This window comes from Protopterus annectens, chromosome 7.part0 (assembly GCF_019279795.1).
Source record: "Protopterus annectens isolate FY-2018-M chromosome 7.part0, PAN1.0, whole genome shotgun sequence".
NCBI lineage: Eukaryota > Metazoa > Chordata > Ceratodontiformes > Protopteridae > Protopterus > Protopterus annectens.
The window spans coordinates 33216412-33235595 of record NC_056739.1 but is presented as its reverse complement, the minus strand read 5'-3'; the positions used below and the strand labels follow the sequence as shown (position 1 = coordinate 33235595).

General features: G+C 41.8%; 1 protein-coding gene across 5 annotated transcripts in view; it reads right to left on the bottom strand.

The window, feature by feature from the left end:
• PFKFB2 (6-phosphofructo-2-kinase/fructose-2,6-biphosphatase 2) overlaps positions 1-19184 on the bottom strand; it is a 655955-nt gene that overhangs the window by 26689 nt on the left and 610082 nt on the right. For 2 of the 5 annotated variants that reach the window (XM_044076462.1, XM_044076463.1), the window contains exon 15: positions 16773-17454. The exons of the other annotated variants lie outside the window; for them this stretch is intronic. In XM_044076462.1, the coding sequence (XP_043932397.1) occupies positions 17428-17454 (27 nt within the window). In that variant the 3' untranslated portion in view covers positions 16773-17427. Of the gene's footprint in view, positions 1-16772; positions 17455-19184 lie in introns of those variants that run through there. 5 annotated transcript variants of the gene reach the window in all.

The window sequence follows — 19184 nt, the reverse complement described above, 5'->3', positions numbered from 1 at the left end:
TCGGACCAGGTGCCTTGGACTGTCTGTCCCTGACATAGCCCGCCCCACTCCATCAGGGAGGCGTCTGTGGTCACTGTGGCCTTGGGTTGCTGGGGGGAAAAGGGGCGAGACCATTGTGAGAGATTGTGTGTCATCCACCAATTTAAATCCTGTTTGCACCTGTGGGGTACTTGAATCATGGCTGAAAGAGGATGCTGAAAAGGATACCATTGGGTGAGCAGTAGCCATTGTAGAAGCCTTATGTGAAATCTGGCCAGGGGAACAATGGTGATGGAGGCTGCCATGGAACCTAACAGCTGTAGAACCGAGTGAGCCATGGATTTTTCCTTTGACAGGTTTGGATTTAGTTGTTGCTTTATCCTTAAAATTCTGTGCCCTGGAATAGCAGCTCTGCAGTTTTTTTGTGTCCAAGATAACCCTTATGAATTCTGTTGACTGAGATGGGGTGAGATTGGATTTCTGCTAGTTTATGGTTATGCCTAGCCTTTGAGCAGCGAGCAGATGTATGCCAGGGCTTCTTCCAGTAGATGTCTGGTAGGGGCGGAAATGAGCCAGTCGCCTAGGTATGGAAACACCTGGAATTCTTGAAGTCACAAGTGAGCTGTGACTATTGCCAAGCACTTTGTGAACACTCTGGGGCTATAGAGAATCCGAAGGGCAGTACTCTGAACTGGTAGCGACTGGCTCCCGCACAGAAGCGCAGAAATCTTCTTGATGGCCTGTCCACCTTTATGTGGTACTACGCATCTTGATGATCTACCGAGCACATCCAATCGTCTTTTTCCAAAAGCGGAAGGATAGACTGTATTGTGACCATCTGGAATTTATGTACTCTCACAAACTTGTTCAATACACTGAGATCCAAAATTGGTCTCCAGTCCCCGGTTTTCTTTGGCACCAAAATTAGTCTTGAGTAGAATCCGGATCCTATCTAGTCTGGAGGGACTATTTGGATGACTCTCTTTCTTAGCAGCTTTTCTATCTCTAGTGCTGCTTCTTCCCTTTGACTGGGTGGAAAGTCGGGAAGGTTTTTTGAAGGGACAGGACAAAGACAGAAGAGGATATGATAACCTCTGGTTATGATCTTTTGTACCCAAGAATCAGTGGTGATGGTTAGCCAGGCAGAAGGGTAGAAGGAGATACGTCCCCCAACCACCTCCAGAGGAAAAGAGTTGGGCTGCCCCTCAGGAGCGCTGGTAGGATTGACCAGGGAAACAATCCCTGGAACCCTGGTTACGCGGCCCCCCTCTGCCCTGAAAGGAGGGTCTTCCCTGTGAGTTTCCTCCTCTGCCTCTGGGGGAGAATTCGGCCTGTGTGTCATGGAAAGGACCCTGAGATTTCTTGAACCATATCTTCCCACTCTTTTGGTTTCGGGAGAAAGCACGTTGAGGGGAAGAATAATGGACACCTACATCAGAAAAGGTCTTACCGTCTTGGTCACATCTGGCCAGTGTGCTTTTAACTTTGGGCCCAAACAACGAGGAGGGCACAATGGGGCATTAAGAAAGGAAGACTTAAAAGGTTCCGCGAAGTTGCACAAGCACATCCAGGCATGTCATCTCAAGACCGCAGCTGAACCCGCCGCTCTAGCTGCTCCTTCTGATGCATGAGATATCAATTACATAGAGGAGTTAGATATAGACTCAGTGGTGGCCAGCTGAGAGGCCACTTTGTCATGGACCTCATCAGACACTGCACCAGCCAAGGTTTCAGAGAGCTCAGAAACCAGATCCCTTTGAAGCCTGGTAAAATGTGCCATATAATTCAGGGACCTGATAGCAAAGGTCGCTGAAGCAAAAGTGCGCTACCCTATTCTGTCCAGGGCCCGGGACTCTCTGTTAGGTGGATGGACAGTCTAGCTTTCATCTTCTGCCAGATCCTTGTTGCGGCCACCACCACCAAAGCATCTACAGGAAGACCTTTGGACCAATGGGGATCTGAAGCAGGAGGGGACAAGATCTTATCTGGCCTCTGGGGAATAGCTTCAACAGTATCAGGGGCCTTCCAAGCATGCTGCACAATGAACTTGACAAGTTCATCGGCAGGTGGAGTAACCCAGGAGGTAGGGGGCCGGGCGCAAAAGACCTGCAGGAACACAGATTCCTCAGGGGTCAGATTAGAGCGCTGCCAGTCACCTCTCTGTTTCAGAAATTCAAGGATATCGCCAAAGGATACCTCACAGGGTGACCGAGGGGATCCTTCCCCCTCATCGGAATCTGTGTCTTCGGTGAAGGACTCCTCTGTGGAGTCCATGTGCTTCCTTTTACACAAACTTTTCCGATGGACCTCCTCAGTGGGAGAAGCTGGGGAAGACAACGGAAAAGGGGATTCCTGAGGGAGTATGTCCTGAGGCCCTTGCACCTGGTGTCCCCTAGGTGTGACTTGTGAAACCAGTGTACCAGAGGAGGGCAGAGGTATAGACAGTCCTGAATCACCAGCAGCAGCGAAAGCCTTCTCCATCAGTTGGAAGGCTGGGCCACCCGGAGAGGAGTGTATGTCTAAGACAGGGGACACTCCTCCCCTAAGTGGCTCAACCTGCCGACTCCGAGTCCCTGGAAGGCTGTGGAGCAGCAAGCTATGCGTGTCACAGCTGACATCCTGGGTTGTAGCAAAACTTTCCTGCCACAAAGGCAACTGCAGTTCCTTAGTGAGATCCATAAAGGGAACCGCAGAAGAGGGAGACTGTACTATATCCATGGACTTCAAAGGCAATGAAGGAGGAGAATAAGAAGGTGTCTTTGGAGATGGGTGATCACCTTCCAAGGAAGGATAGTTCCTGGGGGTGGAATACCTCTGGCCAAGAATGCCTGGTCCACAAGACGCAACACATCATGTTCAGAAAGACTTCTAGTGGACCTCACAGAGAATGAGGGAGAAACAGGCCTGTCCACAAAAGAGGCATACTCGGTGGTCATCTCATTTGACCACACCGAGGACAATGGTGCCGAGAAAGACTGAACTACTTTAGTCTGCACTGAAGAAATCATTGGTGCCGATCTGGAGTCAACAATAAAGGCCTCGGTTCCAAGGAATTTCTCGGAGCCGACGTGGTCAAGGTCTGCGTTGACTGAACGGTCAGTGCCGATACAGTGGTAATGGTCTGAACCTAGGAGCCCCTCAATGCCAATATGTAGAAGGCTGCAGGAGAGGATGGAGCCGAAATCACTAATGGAGTTGAAGGCCTCAGTGCCAAAGGTCTGGGCACCGAAAGTACTGGGGATGACTGAGAGAGCTCTGAAGCCGAAATTCTAGCCTTTTTAGATTTTGGTTGGTGAGAGTCCCCAGCCGGGGACGAAGGCAAGGATTTAGCCTTAGTAGAAACATCCATTTTCTTATGGGCTTTAGAAGGGGTTGAGACCTCTGACCCAGGAATAGCCTCTGAAAAGGGAGATTTTAGGAGTCCCTTCAGTATCAGTTTAATTTTCTTTTCTAACAAAGTTCTATTAGAAAAGTTCTCACAAATAGTACAAGGTGGTTCAATAGATAAATGGGAAGCTCCCAAACAATAAACACATACAGAGTGTGCATCAGAAGTAGGCGGTTTGTGTCCACAATCAAAACACTGCTTAAACCCTGGACTACCCTTTTTATCTGCCATATTAACAAATAGAAAACTACCAACAATGGTACAAGAGAGTACCCGAAGGTGTGAAAGAGAAAGGGAAAAGGATTACCAACGATGGTAAGGAGAAAATTACCTCGCAGTAAAAAAGGCTAAGTAAAGGACAGAAAAAAACCTGAGGAAATTATGAACGCTAGATGCGATAGGGCAAGAGACAATAAAAGATCAACTTTTCTGACAGAAAAGTAATTTGTAAAGCAATTAAACAACAATTGACTGTACTTAACTCAAGAGAAGTAGCTTGACATGACCGGATGGCAACACGGCAAACGAAATCTGGGGTAACAGGGAGAGGGGGGATTGTGGGTAAGTGTTTAGCTCAAGAGTTTGAAGCTGATGCGAGCTGGGAAAATGGCCGGCTCAGTTCCGAGCTCGGAACCAATACCCATGCATAAGGAATGAATGAGGATTAACAATATCAGATCAATAGATTCATGCTGTCTCCATCTGGTTCAACCTGTGGGTAATCAAATTCATTGCTGGTCATATTCTTCAGACTTCAACTCGCTGGGCTTGGACTCCCTTATCCAGAATCCCCCATGCCTCAACAGAACCCTCAGATTGAGTGTGCTCCATCTAAAACAAGCTCTAAACTATACTACTCCCATAAAGGAGGAGGACAAATGAATCCAAGAATGAAAGGAGAAGGAAACCTCTTCCACTCAGTCATCTTAGATAAATATGTTTACCAACTAAAAAAAAGGTAGGGGCAGGTGAGAGGGGGTGATAGCTGAACCAGATGGAGACAGACAACATGGATTTATTGTTATGGCAAGTACATAACTTTCATATCCAATGTTGTCTTCTTTGTCTGGTTTCAAACTGTGCGACAGAGTCCCCAGACACACAAAAATCCTCAGGAGGAACCAAGGAAGGACATTCTGCAACACTGTAGAGCCAAAGGAAGCCCTTGATCTGGAATGAAGATCCAGCTTGTATTAGAAACAAAGGTGTGATGGCCCACCCAAGTAGCCTCTGCATAAGCCTTGTCCAAGGATATTCTGGAAAAGAAAGCCATACAAGTAGCCATAGCTCTAGTACAATAACCCTTAGGTTTACCAGGCAGGGTCTTGCTTCTCAAGGCATAAGTGAAAGAGACACAATTTGAAAGCCACTTGGATAAAGTCCCTTTCGACACAGTTCTGCCCAATCTGGATCTCAGAAAGGAAAAAAAAAATAGATTAGATTTTCTAAAGGTTTTGATTCAGTGAAGGTAAAATCTCAATTCTCTACGCACATCTAAGCAATTACAAAAATATTCACCTTTATTCAAAAAAAATTGAGGAAGAACACAGGAAGATGGCAAGAGCTATTGAGATTACTCTCTGAGGCCACCTTGAGCAGAAAAGAAGGACTACTGTAGAGAGAAATCCTGTCTTTATGAAAAGCCAGATAAGGGTGAGAACAATCGAGTGCTTCTAGCTCTGTAACTCTCCTAGTTGACATAGCAGCCACCAAAAACAAGGTTTTCCAAGATAACTTCAAGTCTGAAGTAGCAGAAGGTTCGAACAGAGTGCCTGCATAGACTTACAACACAAAAGTATATCAAATGGAGGAACTAGATCCCAAATGGGTGGACACAACAAAAAGGTACCTTTGAGAAAAACTGTGGAAATCTTGACAGCAGCCAAGAGAACATTGTTATTACCAAGCTTCCAAATGCACCTCAATCATAGAAAAGCTAGAGCCTGTATAAAACAATTCAGCAAGTAAATCCAAAACGGACTCTAAAGGAGTGAAAAGGCATCAAATCTTTGACATTCCACCATTGCACAACATCTCCATTTACTGGAATTCACCTTCCTAGTTGAAAGCTTTTGGGCAAAGACAAGGCACAACACTATCAGACAGCGTGGGATTCCTGGCCATCAAGAAAACTGAAGAAACCATGAGGTTAGCTTGAGAGACTGCAGATCATGAGGATCCAGACCAATGGATGAAAAATGAGATCTGCAATGGGAACCACAGCTCAAGAGGGGCACCGCAGAAGAGGCCACCAAAAGGATTACCACACCTGACAAGACCAAAAGGGAGCTATGAGGATTACTGTCACTCTACACTGGGCTGCCTTCTGGAGAAATCTGACAATCAGAGGAACTGGAGGATAAGCATACATGAGTCCCAAGGGCCAAGTATACAGAACAGCATCTATGGCTGGCTGCCCTGAGAAGGGACTAAGGCATAATAGCTACTGCACTTGGTGTTGAAAGGTGGGTGAACAGGTCACAACACAGACTGCCCCAAAAAAAGAAGATCCCAACTGCCACTCTCGGATTCAGAGACTACTTGTGAGGAAGTATAATGTTCCTGCTCAGGCTGGCAGCCAGAATACTGGACTTCCTCGGGATGTGATTTGTAACAAGAAACCACTGAGACAGAACTGACCCTTGCCAAACCTTTATGGCCTCTTGACAAAGAGGATAAGAATGTGCTCCCCCTTACTTGGTGAGATACTAAAGAACAGACATCTTGTCTATCTATATCAATATCACGCTGCTGGGGAGGATGTCCTGAAAAGCCTACAATGCAAGGAAGACAGCTCTCCTCTCCAGAATGCTGATGTGGATATTGGTTTCCACAGAAGTCCAAAACCCTTGAAATGTCCTCCCTTCAAAATGACCCTCCCCCCAAGAAGGGAGGAATCCATAGTGACTATGCTTGCAGGAAAGGTGGAGAACAAATGGTCTCCTGTTGGCTACTAAGTGAGACTGTAACCACAATCAGTCCTGATCATGAGCCACTTTTGTCAATCCTACTGGAAAGTCCAATGAATAGGTCAAGAATGACCACTGCACTACAAGTGTCTATTGCAGAGCCCTCATACAGTACCTCACTAAAGGAACCAACCCTATTGAAACTGCCATGTGACCAGGAGTTTCAAGATCACATGAGCTGGAGGCTTTGAAAGGGCAAGCACCGATACTGCCTGGGATCGAAGGCTGACCACTCTGGAACTTGGCAATTTGACTGACAGTATCCAAGTGGCAATCTATGAAATCTAATGTTTGAACAGGTTGTACACTTGACTTTAGATAATTGACAATAACACATAACTAGCTACATAAATTCAGTAAGGTGACTCTGGCTGTGATAAGTGATGCTTTTTTGGGGGCAATGAGGAGACAGTCATCCAGGTAAAGAAAGACCTGAAAGCCCTGCAGATGGAGTCAGGCTGCGACCATTGCCATGCACTTGGTGAACACCTGAAGGGTAGTGGTGAAACCGAATGGCAGGGCTCTGAACTGACAATGATTGGCCCCCAGCTGGAAATGCAAAAACCTCCTGGAGTACTTCTCTATCTTGATATGATGATAGGCTCCCTTGAGGTTCATCAAGAACATCCAGTTGTCTTTCCTCAAAAGAGGTAGAAAGGACTGCACTGTGACCATACATAACTTGGTCCCTTTCACAAAAGGATTCAATTTGCTTAAATCCAAAATGGGCCTGAGATCCTTGTTCTTCTTTGTCACCAAAAAGATCCTTGAGTAGACTATGGATCCTTGTTGGTCTGATGGGACCTCTTGGATAACTCAGTTTGACACTTCCTTGAGGTCTGGTTGACTCTGATGATGCCAGTGTCAATGAGACTAAGGTAGGAGCCAGAACTGAGGACAGCCACTCCATCAGATCCAGCACTGAGGGTGGGAATACAGCTGGGCCTGAGGACCTTGTATCCAAAGGGGCCAAGGGTGGAAACCAGGGTGATGAAGCTAAGGTTTCTGGAACAGGTCCTGGACTCAAAGGGATAATATCTAATTGCATCTGGGTCTGCAAAAAAGGACCTCATGAGCTGCTCCAAGTCAAAAGCTTTTTAACTGCCCACCAATGGGGGCTCAGAGGGTTGCTTGGAGGACGAGGAACCTGTCTGCTGGATCCGAGTTGCAGAGACTTGGAACTGGGGTGGGGAAGGCAAAGACTTCAGTGACGTCTTCTGTGGAATGGATGGTGAAAAGAGGGAAGCTGCCTTACATTTTTAATTGGTGTTTATAAGGGATGATATCATTTCAAAAACTGATGTTATTTTAATGAATACTAATTGAGTTGTTATATCAAAATACACTGAATTTTGTCGATGTTTTTTATAAATACATTACAGGACACTGTACCTTTAACTACTAGCTATTTAAGGATGTGACACGGTTTGAGTTCCTATTCTAAAGATGTTCCAGTTTATGGAACGAAAGCGCTGAATATTTAAATAAACTGGATTGTTTTTTACATTGTTTTGGATTACTGATGCCAATAATTTGGTTATTAGATTAGCATTTTGGTGTGTGACTGTTGCCTGTTGAATCTTCACAGTGTTTTCTTCTTTTGGCTCTTGGTTTGTTTGAACACCATACACCTTTGTGTTAGTTTTGGTTTGTTTTTTGGCGTTTGGAAGTCAAGTGATAGAAACACACAACTTCACTACTGATGTTATCTCTTCTCATGCATCTGTGGATATAAACCAGTTAGCAGTGGATATGGATACTGTCAAGAATGATCTTACCAGTTTAATAAATTTATTGACACCACAGCTTGGAAGCCAAAGGTTAGTTTCCACTCAGCAAGCATCAGAGGGAATACAAAATTGCATACAAGTGCCTAGTAACAACCTGGCCATCCAGGATTGGTTTGGGGCTAGCACTTCTAAGGAATCCATTTCCACCATCCACTGTATCACACCAACTGAGGCCATGGTTAATGGAATGCCTGTTGATAAGTCGGGTACTGTAAATAGACTTGATTATTTTCTAATGGTTCCTGTGAGGGTGTACATGACACTCTCCATCAAAAGGAACATTCTAACTTGCGAGCATGGCTTAATAAATTTTATGCATGTGCAATGTGATGTGCAATCTGATCAGAATTCAGTGTTTTCTTATCAGAATTAATTTGGGTCCCTTAGGGACAATATTATCTTTTTGGAAAAAAAGTTTATCAAGTTTGAAGTCTCCAGTTGTGAAACATCACATAGTTCCTAAGGGTTTAAGAGTATTTAAATTTACAAATAAATTGAAATATGATGATGATATTTATGAAGAATTCATTGTGATATTCAACTGGCAATGATTGCAATTAATTGAACTCATTATTAAACACAATTCCAATGAAGCCGCGGTGGTGCAGCGGTAGCATTGTCGCCTAACAGCAAGAGGTTCTCCCGTTCGATTCTCGGCTGGAGCACCTTCTGTGTGGAGTCTGTGGTATGTCTCCCGCGGCGGAAAGTACCATTCGAAAGACATGCGTGAATTGGCGTGCCTTTGTTGAAGGTTGGGTGTTGAGAGCTGGCACCTTGGCACATTAAAAATCTACTGTCAGTCATTATCAGACCAGAGTTCCGCTGTGGTGACCCCTAATGGGGAAAAGCCGAAAGAGCAACAACAACATTAAACACAATTCCAATACTGTAGCAGGTTTATCCAAGGATATTGATTGCTTAAATAAGTATATTAATGATGATTTATCATTTGAATATAAGACATTCTACAACAAAGTGCTTGTTAGAATTGATTGAAAATGTGATGCCAATATGAATCGTAAAATTAAAAAACTGACAGAGGTTTGAAACAATATAATAATAAAACTGCCTACCCACTCAAGTCAGGTGGATATATGAAGAAAGATATGATATCTGGGGATGTGGTTAATCAACATTATACTGGGAATTCAAATGGGGATGGAGATGTAGTTGATACATCTAAATTGTGAACATGATTTTCCCTACCTGAGAAGATAAAAAAAATTGCTTCCTGCTCACAATACCGGGGTCCAAGTCTAAGACTTCAGTTACAAGTGAGTTATTATTCAAGCAGGACGGGCAAGAAATGGTGATAGTACTGGACACTGATGGTATCATGATTACCGATCAAGGATATAATATTTTTAACTACAGCCATATTTCTGTTAACCTGGACCATTTTTTCTTGTTTTCTAAAGGTTATAAATTGATTCCTGCTCAAGCCTTTAATGTTGCAGATTCTTTAGTTGAGTTGAAACTTATTCACCTGAATGTTGGATCTAGCTGCCTATTTTAACAATTTTAGTCAGGGTGGGTCATTTAAGAGTAACCATTTGTTTAAAAAGAAAAGTTTGTTCAACCCAATCATGCACCCAGTGATACAAGCATTTGATTTAATTAATTTGAATAGATGTATTTCTTTTTTTAAACACTACCATTAATTGTTAAGGTTTAAGACCAATGTTTCTGCTAATTCTATTAATTATCTGGATGTATGCATTTATCTTGAAAATGGGATATTAGACAGAAAACTATATAAAAATTATTTGTAAGTATGCAGATATCTTCATTATGTCATCATGCATCTCAGTTATAAGTATAATGGATGGGATTGTACGCAGTCAGCATTTAAGAGCAAGTAAAACACAAGGATTTTGCTAATGAGCTAGAAAATATGTCTACACAATTTTTTCATGAAGGCTATAATACAACAATTTTAGAAAGGAATAAATTAAGATTATAAATTAATGGAATAATTTAGCTAAACCTTATTTTAATGTAATGTGAATTCACGTAGAACTGGGAGTAAAAAACAGTCTTTTAGGCATGTGGCTAAATTTAATAAGCATACTAAATTTATTAAAGTGATTATTCAAAATAATTGGTCTATTCTTACTTCCTGTCTAGATATTCGGAATATTATAGGTATTATTCCGACTTTTCTATACATATGAGAGAAACAAACTTGAAACACAGACTTAGTTACAAAGAAAATAATTTAGTATGTTGGTCCAAAGTTATAACTAGATCTAATGTACCTTGTTTTGATTGTCAATTTTGTGTATGCATTAACAGGAGTAAACGTTTTAATCATCCATTTACAGATACAGTGTTCCTTTTTAAATGCTTTACCATTTGTAAAATCACTTATCTAGTCTATTTAGCCATTTGTAAACAATGTAATTGTTTTCACATTGGAAAATGAAATTGCATGTTGAAAGAGCATATATCAGAATATCTATATGATTTATGTACACAGTTTATATATAAGGCTTTAGTTAAACATGTACATGAGGGTGGAAATTATCACTGTTTATATTTACAGGGATTGTCATTCTGTGCCCAAACAGTAGAAGGGGAGATGTGTCTTTAAATATTGTATTTGTTGAGTATTAGTGGATAAATTATTTTCAGCATGTAAATATCCTGTTTTAAATAGTACAGTTAGTATTAAACCAATTTTTCAAATGAGATATTTTTAAAATAATATTTTATATACTTTTTATTGTTAGCTGTGTTCTGATTTGTCCTTTTGTTCATGTGATTACTATTTAAATTAAATGTGGTTTGGTGATTGTTAGCATTGACAAAGAGAGGGTTTTTCCGCCCAAAGGTTTGCATTTTTATTGTTTTAATAAAAAAAAAAACTGAAGCAGAGAGTGTTTTCTTATGTTTTTTGAGTAAACAGAAAAAAACCTCAAGAAATTCCCCCTGTACTACTGATGGATGGAGGCAGCGCTTAAATGTTTAATCCCATGCATAGGTCCCCTCAAATTATCTGTGGTATTATTTCAGTTATTCTCATTAGGGGTAATATATAATTATTGACCATGGGATGGGTAAGACCAATCTCTAACCAAATGGGATAGGTTAACTCTAGCACAGAAAAGGAAATTGGCTAAGCTTAAAATGGACCACAAGGGCAGTTAGCCTAGTACTTGCCTATGAACTTATGAAGAAACTGCAGCCAGATTAACTTTGATGGTTGACTAACTTGCCCCTGTGTGAAAAAGGGGCTAAGAAGGAATCAATGTATTGTTTACTTCTCTATATTAAAAACACAGACCTCTTGCCTCAGTAGATTTTTCTGGCTGAAGGTTTCTGAGATGCTGTAAGTAACTGCATACGTTGTGGTGAAAGCATAAGGTCCCTGGACATCAGTGGAAGTGGAGAAACCAAGTGGATAAATGGAGGAACTGAATTTTCGGGTAAGGGTGGATGAACAGGTAAGACAGCTAAGAGTTTTTACTTCTTAGATATTGACAAAGTAGAGGGAACCAAGTCTAGTGTGCCCAGGACAGTGTTATGAAACATACCTTGGCTTTGCAGAGCTTGGCCTTGTGTAGAAGCTTCAGGGCGAGTGGGATACGAAGAAAAGTATAAAAAAGCACTGGGGATGGGGGCAATTGTGGCAGAATATGTCTACTGATAATATTCCTCTTAGAGGACAATGGGGAAAAACCTGTATTCATTGCAACTAAGGTGCTGAATGATTATTGGTATGGGAGAAGAATTTGCCTGCTCATCCTATCCACAATCATGCTGGACATGCCTGGGATGTGCAATGTTATTAGAAAGTGTTTTGAAGTTATGTCCCATTTCCAAATTGTCATGGCTTCTCAGCAGAGAGGGGTAGGGGTGCTTGTTTGTATAACACACCACTGCCATGCTGCATGAGTGGATGAACATTACACTTTGGGGGAGAAGGTCTTGAGAGGCATGTAACATGAGGAGGACCACTCTCATCTCTTAGACACTGATCTGCAATCTTTCCTAATCTGTGGTCCACATTCCTTGGACTGCCCTGTTGAAATAATGCTCCCCCACCTCAGTAAGGATATGTCCATGGTTATTGTGGCTGTTGGAATAAACTAAAGAAAGGGGTTTCCTGAATTGTGGTTTTCCAATTCTGTCCACCAAGACAGGTGCTTCATGCAAGTCTTTGAACGTCTTAAGGGTTCCACACCACTGAACTTTTGAGTATCCACTGTAGGACTGTAATGCACAGTCTGGTACATGGCACAATTTGAATGGTGGCCTAGCCTAGAATTGTGAGAAGTGAAGCTGCACTGGGCTTTGGGTGGTGGGAGAAGTCTACTACAGCTTGAATTGTTGTGGATATCCTGTATCAGGGGTAAGACAGCTACCTGTCTTCCTGTGTCTAATTGGCATCCAATGAATGCCAGGAATGGGGGTGATTCCAGGAGGGATTTTGAAAGATTGACACTGATCCCCATGAATAGGCAAAGCTAGAGTAAGTACCATCTTACCATGACAACTTTTTCCATTGTGATGAGCCAGTCATCTAGATATGGAAATATGCTAATCCCTAAAAGTTAAAATGGGCTGCAATGAGAGTCATACACTTGATGAACCCCAGACAGGCTGGGATGAGACCAAAGGGCAAGGCACTGAAATGGTAATGGCTGTCTTCTGCTTGAAATGATAAGAATCCCCTGGATGGTATTGCTACTTTGATATGCAAATACACATTATGGAGATTCAAAGAGCATGTCTAGTCTCTTGCCTAGAGTAATGGCAGGATGAACTGTGCCATGACCATCTAGAAGGATTCATTTATCAAGTATTGCTTCAGTCCACTGAGGTTTTGAATTGGTCTGAGTTTTCTTGGATACCAACAAGAATCTTGAGTACTATCCAGACGTTCTGTGGAATGTTGGGACCTCCTGGATCAATGGCTCTTTTTAAGAGGAGATTTTTTTACCTTCTATTTGGCCACCATCCTTTGATGGAATGATACTAAAGGTAGATAAGAGTGTTGGATTGGGTGGTTCCAAAAATGATGGAGTACCCTCTGGATATAATTACCTGATCCAGTTGTCTTTTGTGATGGCCAGCAACAAATGCAAGGAATTTTGCTACCCAACTGTCTCCAGATTAGAAAGACTGTCAAACATCCATTGTTCATACTGCCTGAATCCTGGAGAAGGCCCCTAGAATTCTTGCCGGTGCAGTCCAGCTCTGCCTCTTTGTTAACAGTTACCAGAGAGGCTTCCAGAACCCTGGGAATATCAGCATAATACTGCTGATGTTCAAGTTGTTGGGATTTCTGAGACCAGATGTTCTTGGTACCATTTTGGTTTCTTTGAAATGATTTTTGAGAGGGCTGAGAACATGACCTCAACAGCTGTGAGCATCTTGTCCTCCTGCTTTCATTTTTATTGACTTTATTCACTCATTCATTCATTGTTAACTGGGTTAGTTCCACTAGGCTACTGTCCATTGTTCAAGGGAGGCACTAAGTGGTATTATTAATAATAAGTAAGAAAAATGTGTTCAGGGAACTGCCCATGCTGTTTCTTTCAAAAAGTGCCATCAGATCTTTTACATCCATCTGTGCTACCACCCATTGTGGTACATGGGACCCTGGTTTAATGTTTCATCAGTAGGATGACACACTGAGCAGTGTGTACCTCTGTTTTGGTGCACTGCAATGCCAGCACTGGAAACTGATCCAAATATGTGGTGTGAAAACAGAACCCACAGATCTTAAAGCAAGGACAAGTTTGCTACTTGTAGAAATCTTGACAAATTGTGACATTTTATCTTTTATCTGCCCAAAAAGAGAGGTTCTGCCAAAATAGGCATTGATGAAAGCCAACTTGAAGTGTTCTGTAAAACCTGTGAGGTGTAGCCAGACCTGATGCTGCAATGCAATACCTGATCCCACTGATCTACCTGCCTCATCTGATGTTTTGTGTAATAGGTACAAGGACGGTGAAGAGAAGGAGCTCATAATGGTAAGCTAGATCTCCATCTCTTTAGGAAGTCCTCAGTGGGTAACTGTTTTAGTGTTTGCAGGGTTTTACCCAACAAGTCCCTCAGAAACCTCACCATATGCACCACATAGTTCATCTTCCTGATGGAGAAAGTACTTGATACTTCTACATGCTTTCCCATCTATGCATCATCCTGAAAACCTTGTTCGAAGGATGTATAACTTGAGCATCTTCTGGGACCTCAAATTTGGTGGCTGCTGACACTGCAATGAAAGTGACGAGGTCCCTTACTGCAGTGGGATCTGTCCAGGAGGAGGGCTGCAATACTCCTTTGGGCCTGCATGGAATCAGCTCCAGGATGTCTGTTTCCTTTCAAGCCTTGGAGCACACCATGTAAATAGGTCTGTCCAGTGGAGTACTACCTAGATTGCTTGGGGGTGGGCTTGGGGGGTCAGGACCTGTAGACCTCTTGAAGGATCTCTTCCTTGGGGAAGATGGAGTCAGTGCATTATAATCTTCTCTCACCAAGTTGGTGCCTCAGGAGGGGAATGGGGTGAAGCCTCCCCCTCAAGATTCTAGATTGTGGAAGCTGTGTCCTGCCTCTTGCACTTTTCCTCTGTGGACTTGGAGGGGTTAATCATCAGAGCTTTTCTGTGGAGAAGACAACCCACACTTGGGTTATCTGCTGTGCTTCTGAGGTCCTCTTTCCTGTGGGGAGGGACAAGTGAGTGAGACAAATAGGTTAAAGACCCTGCTTCATTCAGCAGTGCTTGAGGCTGGAACAGCTAGAGCAGGTACATGTTCATGCTGAAAGATCTGGGCCAGTCTCCTCTGCACCAAACCTTCTACTGATGTACCTGTGGCTGAAATCATCAATGCTAGCCATGTCGGTGCTGATGGCAAAGGGGGAAGCCATTGGCACTGACAGCTCAGGCACAAGGAGATCAAGGAGGACCAAAGAACTGAATGCTGACAGCATTCATTCTGACAATGGTCTTGAAATAAATTGGGACGAGTTGTCACGGATGCCTTACAGGTGAACTTTTTGGGACTAGGTCGGTGCCTACACCACTTAGCCTGACATCTCCACTGGCACTTAGGGCAACAACTTCAAGGAAGTGAAATCTGTGATAACAAAATACTGGCACAGGATCTCTTTCTGGGTCTGATACTCCCTGTGTAGAAACTAGGCCCAGGGTAGGAGGAGCAATGAATGGGCACTGGGTATTTCCTTGCTCCATCCTAGACACGCAGTGGTCAGGAGAGCACCAAATGTCCTTTCTTTTCCTAGACCGTCTGCCTTTCCTTTGTTGCTGGTTTCCTTCTCATTATCTTTTAGTGTGTTTAGCTTATTTCTCATGTCAAGCAAACGGCAACCAGTATCAAGACATCCAATCCCAAAACAAACGAAACAAACCTCGTGTGGGTCTTTGGGATGCGATCTTGTGACCATATTGTCTGAATGTTTTAAAATACAGAGGCCTTGTTGTCGTCAACCATTCTGATAGTAAAAAAAACTACTCAGAAAAACAACTGCAGTCGTACTAGCCACTATCCAATAAAAGTGCAAAAGAAAATTATTTACCTAGAGTTTTGTTTTGTTTTTACACAAGGGGAACAGAATGGGATAAAAGGACTAAAGAGGAAGTTTAATGAAATTGGGTTATTAACTGCAGAAACTAGAACCAAATGACTAAAACTATAAAAAAGCTATTTATCTGGCTCCAAAGTAGCATAAATCTCCCTGAACCGCTAGACCTAATCCTGACAGGCATTAAAGCATAATAAGATCTGGAGAGCTAGCTGAGAGCACTGCATTATGGGACAGGGGAGGGGCTCGAGCTAGACAAAGTTCTCACTGTCGCCATGCAGATGCAGCACCTTTGGTGACTACTACACCAGTTACAGTGTCTTGACAGGATCAACATAAAGCAGCCGTTCACCTTAGCCAGTAACTTATGCTAATAGGGTGCCAAAACATTCTAGGACACTGGCATTTTAATCCACCATATTTTGAGATTTTTTTAGTATTATTATTTTTACATTTAATACATTTATTGTGCCAGTGGCATGCTTAACATTAAAAATGTCATTAAAGAAATGTGACTAAAATGTTAATTTTTCTTCTGTTCTCCTGATGTAATTATTTTTTTTTTCTATGCTCCTCTCATCTTATTTGTGAGTAATGCACCACTAAGATGCCAGTACCCAAGTATGTAGTTACTTCCTACAAATACAATTACATGCTTTTAGGAAAGCTGACCATATGTTATTTTATAAGCAGCAAATTCTTTACAATATATGCTTAGTACCTATAGTCACTGGATCACAGTTGCAGAACCCTAGCTTTCTGTGCTTTTCAGCTCCTTCCCAAATCATTGCAAAGCCACAGATGAGCATAATAAAAACATAATGCCCTCCCCCAAAAATCCTACATGCATTATGTCACCTGTATTTACAGATAATACATTGCCACTAATGACTACTTTACTGTCTTGCATCAAAATTATGGTACAAGGATACAGAAAACCACAGTAAGGCATTCCAGCAATTTACATTCAGAAAAAATGTATACTTTAGTTCAACCTGTCAATGCCAGATAAAACAATACACACTGTTAGGCTTGGGTCAGAAGGCATTCTAATCAAGAAATGCCCACTTATCTTTCAGAAAATTGTTCCATTACTATAAGTAGTAATTTTAATGTCATTATGTAGCTGCAAAACAAGCAAAATTTGACATGTTTTAGTAACGTTCAGTTAGGAAAAAAATCATTACACTTTAGTTTTGTGGCTTTCATTGTTCAGAAGAATTAACCAGCATGCCAAGTTTTCTCAACCTAGCAGTTATGGCATCATGTGTATACAAGACTCAATCAACTGTAGTGAATCAGAATTTGGTCCACATATGAATTAGTCCAAAAACTGCCAATACTTCTACATTGGCATCTTTATAGACTTCAGCAGCAAATCACACTTTGCCAAGTCCTACTGTGAAGCAACTAACGACTCTCTCAGAATTCAACATTAAACAGTTACCAATTCAGTGATGAGATGCTTTCTTAATAAAGATAAGTCTACAAAGGCTTTCACAGTACTGCAGTGCTTAAACACACATCCACTTTTCTTCAAGTAGGAGTGATATTATCTGAATGAAAAAAGTGTTCAGGTTTCAAAATGATCTGATTGTGAATGTAAGGTACGCTGGGCGGTTGCGGTGCAGACTATGAAGTAATGTCTAGGAAAGTAAGAAAATGGAATTCCTCCACTGTATGCACGTTGATATGATGATAAACAAGCGACCTTGTCCATTTCATTACGACGAAGATGATAACCACTGCTTCACATGAGCTCGTTCTTGTTGGCTGCCTACAAAAGAGCCATGGAGGGTATTGGCATGCTTTTTAAAATGATGAATTACAGATCGAGAGGCTTGCATAATGCATCTTAGTGCTACATTACAGTGTAATTTTTCTTTTTCATACTTTTTCTCTTTAAGGACTCACTTTTACATCACTGCAGAAACAAAGTGCATAAAAGATGCACTTAACTTTATTTTTTATAACTGATTTAATGTTAAGATAATATCGAATGAGTCATTAAATATAGTTATGGATAAGAACTTTCCATATAGGTTGCTTTAAATGATTTACATTTTTTGCAGCTTGCAGTTAAAGCAGTGACTGTAAAGGAGTTTTAACTGTACTCACAAACACTATTTCTGATTGATACCATGAAAGGAAAGACAAAGGACAGCAGAAGTGATGAAAATGTATAAATAAAAGGTAAAGGACTGAAATAGTCAGATTAGGGAACTGGGTAGAAAGTAAGGTCAGTGCTTAAGCCAAATGAAGACTAATAGAGCTTTCCAAAAGACATCAAATGATATGAGATGCCAGTTGTCATCTAAACAGTACTGCTCATGGATATGAACCAAGCCATTGGCCTGCTAAATACTGCTGCATTCCTCTGTTGGAGTGCCAAACATATTTAAACAGAAGATACTAGCCAGCTGGCAGTGTAAACATTGGCTCCAGATGACTGGCACTGTTGGAAGTAACACAGTGACCGCATGTGCAAAAATGGGAAGAAGGGCTTGTAGATGCATGGACAGATGGATGCATTTATTTAACACAGAAGTGAAGACATACTACTGCTGTTATACTGGGGCTATACTACTATTAATGTACAACATTACAACTATCACATTTATTTTTTGGAGTGGGTGCATGCATTCATTTACTTATACTTTTGACCCCCCCCGCTAATATCCTCTGACTGCTACAAAACAAAGTAATGTACTGTTGTACGTCTCCTGCAGCCTGCGACAAAATCTGTTTAACCATAATCTCAGAGTAATGATAACCCAGATGTGGCAGTGAATTCTGAAGGATCTGGGGTTATCAAGTAAAGTAATATGATGTGGTACCCAACAGGATAACTTCTGGCACAGGATTAATACACCTGAGTTTGTGTGAAAGATAAGGAACTTTATAGCGGGATCATCTGAAGTAACCATGTTGATGCTCGTATACCAGAAGTTTTTGTTTGAATTGTGACAGCAAAATCTGAAGGACTCACTCAGGATGAAGACATGCTTGATCACCGTCTCTTAAACTAAATAGATCTGGGAAAGAAATGGCTTGCACTACATAGATTCATAGGTAGGTACTAAGCTATTGGCCATAGGGCCTATATAAGCCTAGCCAAACGGTACCCTGGCTTTTGCCAACCAAGAAAATTATTTTCCTGTGCCCCTGTCAAGCAGAGCCACAGAAGTGATCCCCAGGGTGAATTTCCCATCTCCCATCCAATCATCAAGATTTTTCTTGTAGAGTGCTAATGAGGAGCTTTGTTTGATATAGATAAGTAGTTTGTTCCAGAGTATGGGAAGTCTCTGGGACAGGAATCTATCCCTCCAGCATGTTATGTTTATTGTGGTGACAAGGTTTAGGTCCCTAGAGCTTGTAGCTTGGAGGGATTGGGATTTCTTTACGTGGAGCATGTCCAACAGCTCTGTGTTTGACATAGCTTTGTATGTTAGGCAGAGATCGTCTCTGAGTAGGTAATATGCGACAGAGTAAAGCTGGAGTTTTTTG